Consider the following 2,846-nt stretch of genomic DNA (forward strand, 5'->3'; position numbering starts at 1 on the left):
ATATATTTATATATTTATATATACAGTATATGTATATTAGGTCTGCACAATGGTACAATATTTCATAATTTGGGCGGCTGGCTGAGTGGTTAGCGTAGTCGTCTTCCATATACAATATTTTTAGGACCATAAGGAGCAATTAAATCCTTCAGTTTTCTCAAAAATCAACAGTGAGCCTTACAATCCGGTGCAACTTAAATATTAATTCTGGTTGTGCTTACTTACTTGAACCAAAGTTATGTGGTATACGGCACTCAATAATTTGTCAAAATGTTTTACTTTTGCTCAATGCGCCTTATAATCTGGTGCACCTTATACTGTAGTCCAAAAAATATGGTGTATATGTATTAATAAAAAATATATCTATTAAAAATCAAAAAAAAAATTCATATATATATATATATATATATATATATGTGTGTGTGTATATTTATTATATTTGTTTTGGTTGTTTGTTTTTGCTGTCCCTAAACAGGCATGGCCTTTGCGCTGCTCACCTCCGTGGCTCCAATATTTGGCCTCTACACCTCCTTCTTTCCTGTTGTTCTATATATGATTTTTGGCACAGGTCGCCACGTGTCTACAGGTAAAACTTCTACCCACATCAATTTATCAGACATCATTTCACCTCAAGGATTTTTGCTTTAAAGACAGTTAATATGTCCTCTGCTGCTACTGGAATGATTTACCCTGTTAGGTACTTTTGCTGTAGTGAGTCTGATGACAGGCTCGGTTGTGGAGCAGCTAGTTCCTACTTCTCTGGAGATGAACTCGAGCTCACCTGAAGCAGCAGATTTTGAGGCCCAAAGAATTGGAGTGGCCTCAGCTGTAGCACTCCTCTCAGGAATCATTATGGTGAGATAAATTCAGAAATGTGTAGTCTAAATGTCCCAAATTGAAACTGTGTCAAACTGTATGTTGCTTTGTGAGCTTCTGATACTTACAAATATTTGTCGTTCCACAGCTCTGCATGTTTGGTCTTCAGCTGGGCTTCCTCTCCACCTATCTGTCTGAGCCCATTGTTAAAGCCTTCACCAGCGCTGCTGCCTTCCATGTAGCCATCTCACAGCTGCAAAGCATGCTGGGTCTGCGGCTTCCTCGCCACACTGGGGCCTTTTCTCTCTTCAAGGTGAGCTGCTTTATCCAGGAATGTATTATTATTATTATTTTTTTTTAGCAGAATGATTTATTTTCTCACTGTGCTGTGTGCTCAGACTTTAGCTGTAGTGATGGAGAACCTTCCTCACACCAACACGGCTGAGCTGCTCATCTCTTTGGTGTGTTTGGCCGTTCTGGTTCCTGTTAAAGAAGTGAACACACGTTATCGGCACCGCCTACGCACTCCAATCCCCGTGGAGATCCTCACAGTCAGTCAGCTGAGCTCTGAGGACAATATTTGACAAAAATTGTACCTCTCTACTCATAACTTATGGTTTTATGCTCTACCTGTCAGGTGATTATTGCTACACTTGTGACGTATGCCTCCTCACTGGACTCTTCTTACAACATTGAGATAGTCGGCCACATCCCAGCTGGGTAATCTTTGAAGTAGTTGCAAATGAGAATACTTTTGAACTAAGTCGACATATTTGACTTACATTTACCGGTTGACTCATCCTTAGATTCCCAAGCCCACAGCCACCTGCCTTCCACCTGTTTCCTGCCATTGCCGGTGACACAATCGCCATAACGTTTGTCGGATATGCTGTGTCTGTCTCACTGGCAATGATCTACGCTGATAAGCACGGGTATTCCATACATCCCAATCAGGTAAAATCCAGGACTACTGCTTGATGTAATGTCAGGTTGGATTCTCACCAAACTGTGGACATTTTGCTTTGAATCTATGATTTCAGGAGCTGCTGGCTCACGGGATCTCCAACACCGTCTCTTCCTTTTTCACTTGCTTCCCCAGCTCAGCCACTCTGGCCACCACGAACATCCTCGAGAGCGCTGGGGGATACACACAGGTAGTATGCATGGAGGAGATTTCATGAACATTCTCTGATGTTGTTGCCACAACTAATCTCTTTGTGAGCTCTGAAGCTCTAATGTTAACAGACGTGTTGCACCAAAAAAAAATTAATTAAAAATTAATTAAAAAAAATATTTGGATACTTAACCTGTCTTTGCTTCCAAAGAGTTTAAACGTTTCTTCAAGAAAAATTCCCCACCTAAAGACATTTTGGTACCACTTTACAATAAGGATACTCCTGTTAATTACAAATTTTTAGGTTATAGTGCAATTATTATTAAGGAGACTGCAGGTGCAGAGGTTAGAGAAGGTGGGCCTGTGATAGGAAGATCCCCGGTTCAACTCAATTCCCAGAACCGACAACGTCAAAAATGTTGGTGGGATAGATGAAGCACCCACACCTGACTCCACCCTTGTTTGCCCCACTCTGGGCCCTTGAGCAAGGCCCTTAACCCCATTTGAAAGTTTTTTTTTCCTTGTAACCATCATCTGCTCCCCCAGACATCCTAGATAGCAGCTCTCTGCTCCATACTGGGCTGTGGTAGCTCAGTGGTCTGTGGTTATGTCAGGAAGGACATCCGGCATAAAAATAATTGCCAAGCATTCGTGAGACAACAAATCCCAAAAAAGTTGGGACAATTCCATTTTTACTACTGTGTGGCATCCCCCCTTCTTCTTACAACACTCAACAGACGTCTGGGGACAGAGGAGATCAGTTTCTCAAGTTTAGAAATAGGAATGCTCTCCCATTCATGTCTAATGCAGGCCTCTAACTGTTCAATCATCTTGGGCCTTCTTTGTCGCACCTTCCTCTTTATGATGCGCCAAATGTTCTCTATAGGTGAAAGATCTGGACTGCAGGCTGGCCATT

At 41.9% G+C, this 2,846-nt stretch overlaps 1 protein-coding gene across 1 annotated transcript in view; it reads left to right on the forward strand.

Annotated features, from left to right (window-relative positions):
- Nucleotides 1-2,846, forward strand: part of slc26a10 (solute carrier family 26 member 10) — a 13,003-nt gene that overhangs the window by 1,622 nt on the left and 8,535 nt on the right. The window contains exons 2-8 of the mRNA XM_037684168.1: nt 476-586; nt 698-855; nt 965-1,129; nt 1,215-1,367; nt 1,454-1,536; nt 1,623-1,770; nt 1,857-1,970. Coding sequence (XP_037540096.1) covers nt 476-586; nt 698-855; nt 965-1,129; nt 1,215-1,367; nt 1,454-1,536; nt 1,623-1,770; nt 1,857-1,970 — 932 coding nt within the window. The remainder of the gene's footprint in view (nt 1-475; nt 587-697; nt 856-964; nt 1,130-1,214; nt 1,368-1,453; nt 1,537-1,622; nt 1,771-1,856; nt 1,971-2,846) is intronic.

Source organism: Nematolebias whitei, chromosome 11 (assembly GCF_014905685.2).
Source record: "Nematolebias whitei isolate Nwh7 chromosome 11, NemWhi1, whole genome shotgun sequence".
In the NCBI taxonomy this organism is placed as follows: Eukaryota; Metazoa; Chordata; class Actinopteri; order Cyprinodontiformes; family Rivulidae; genus Nematolebias; species Nematolebias whitei.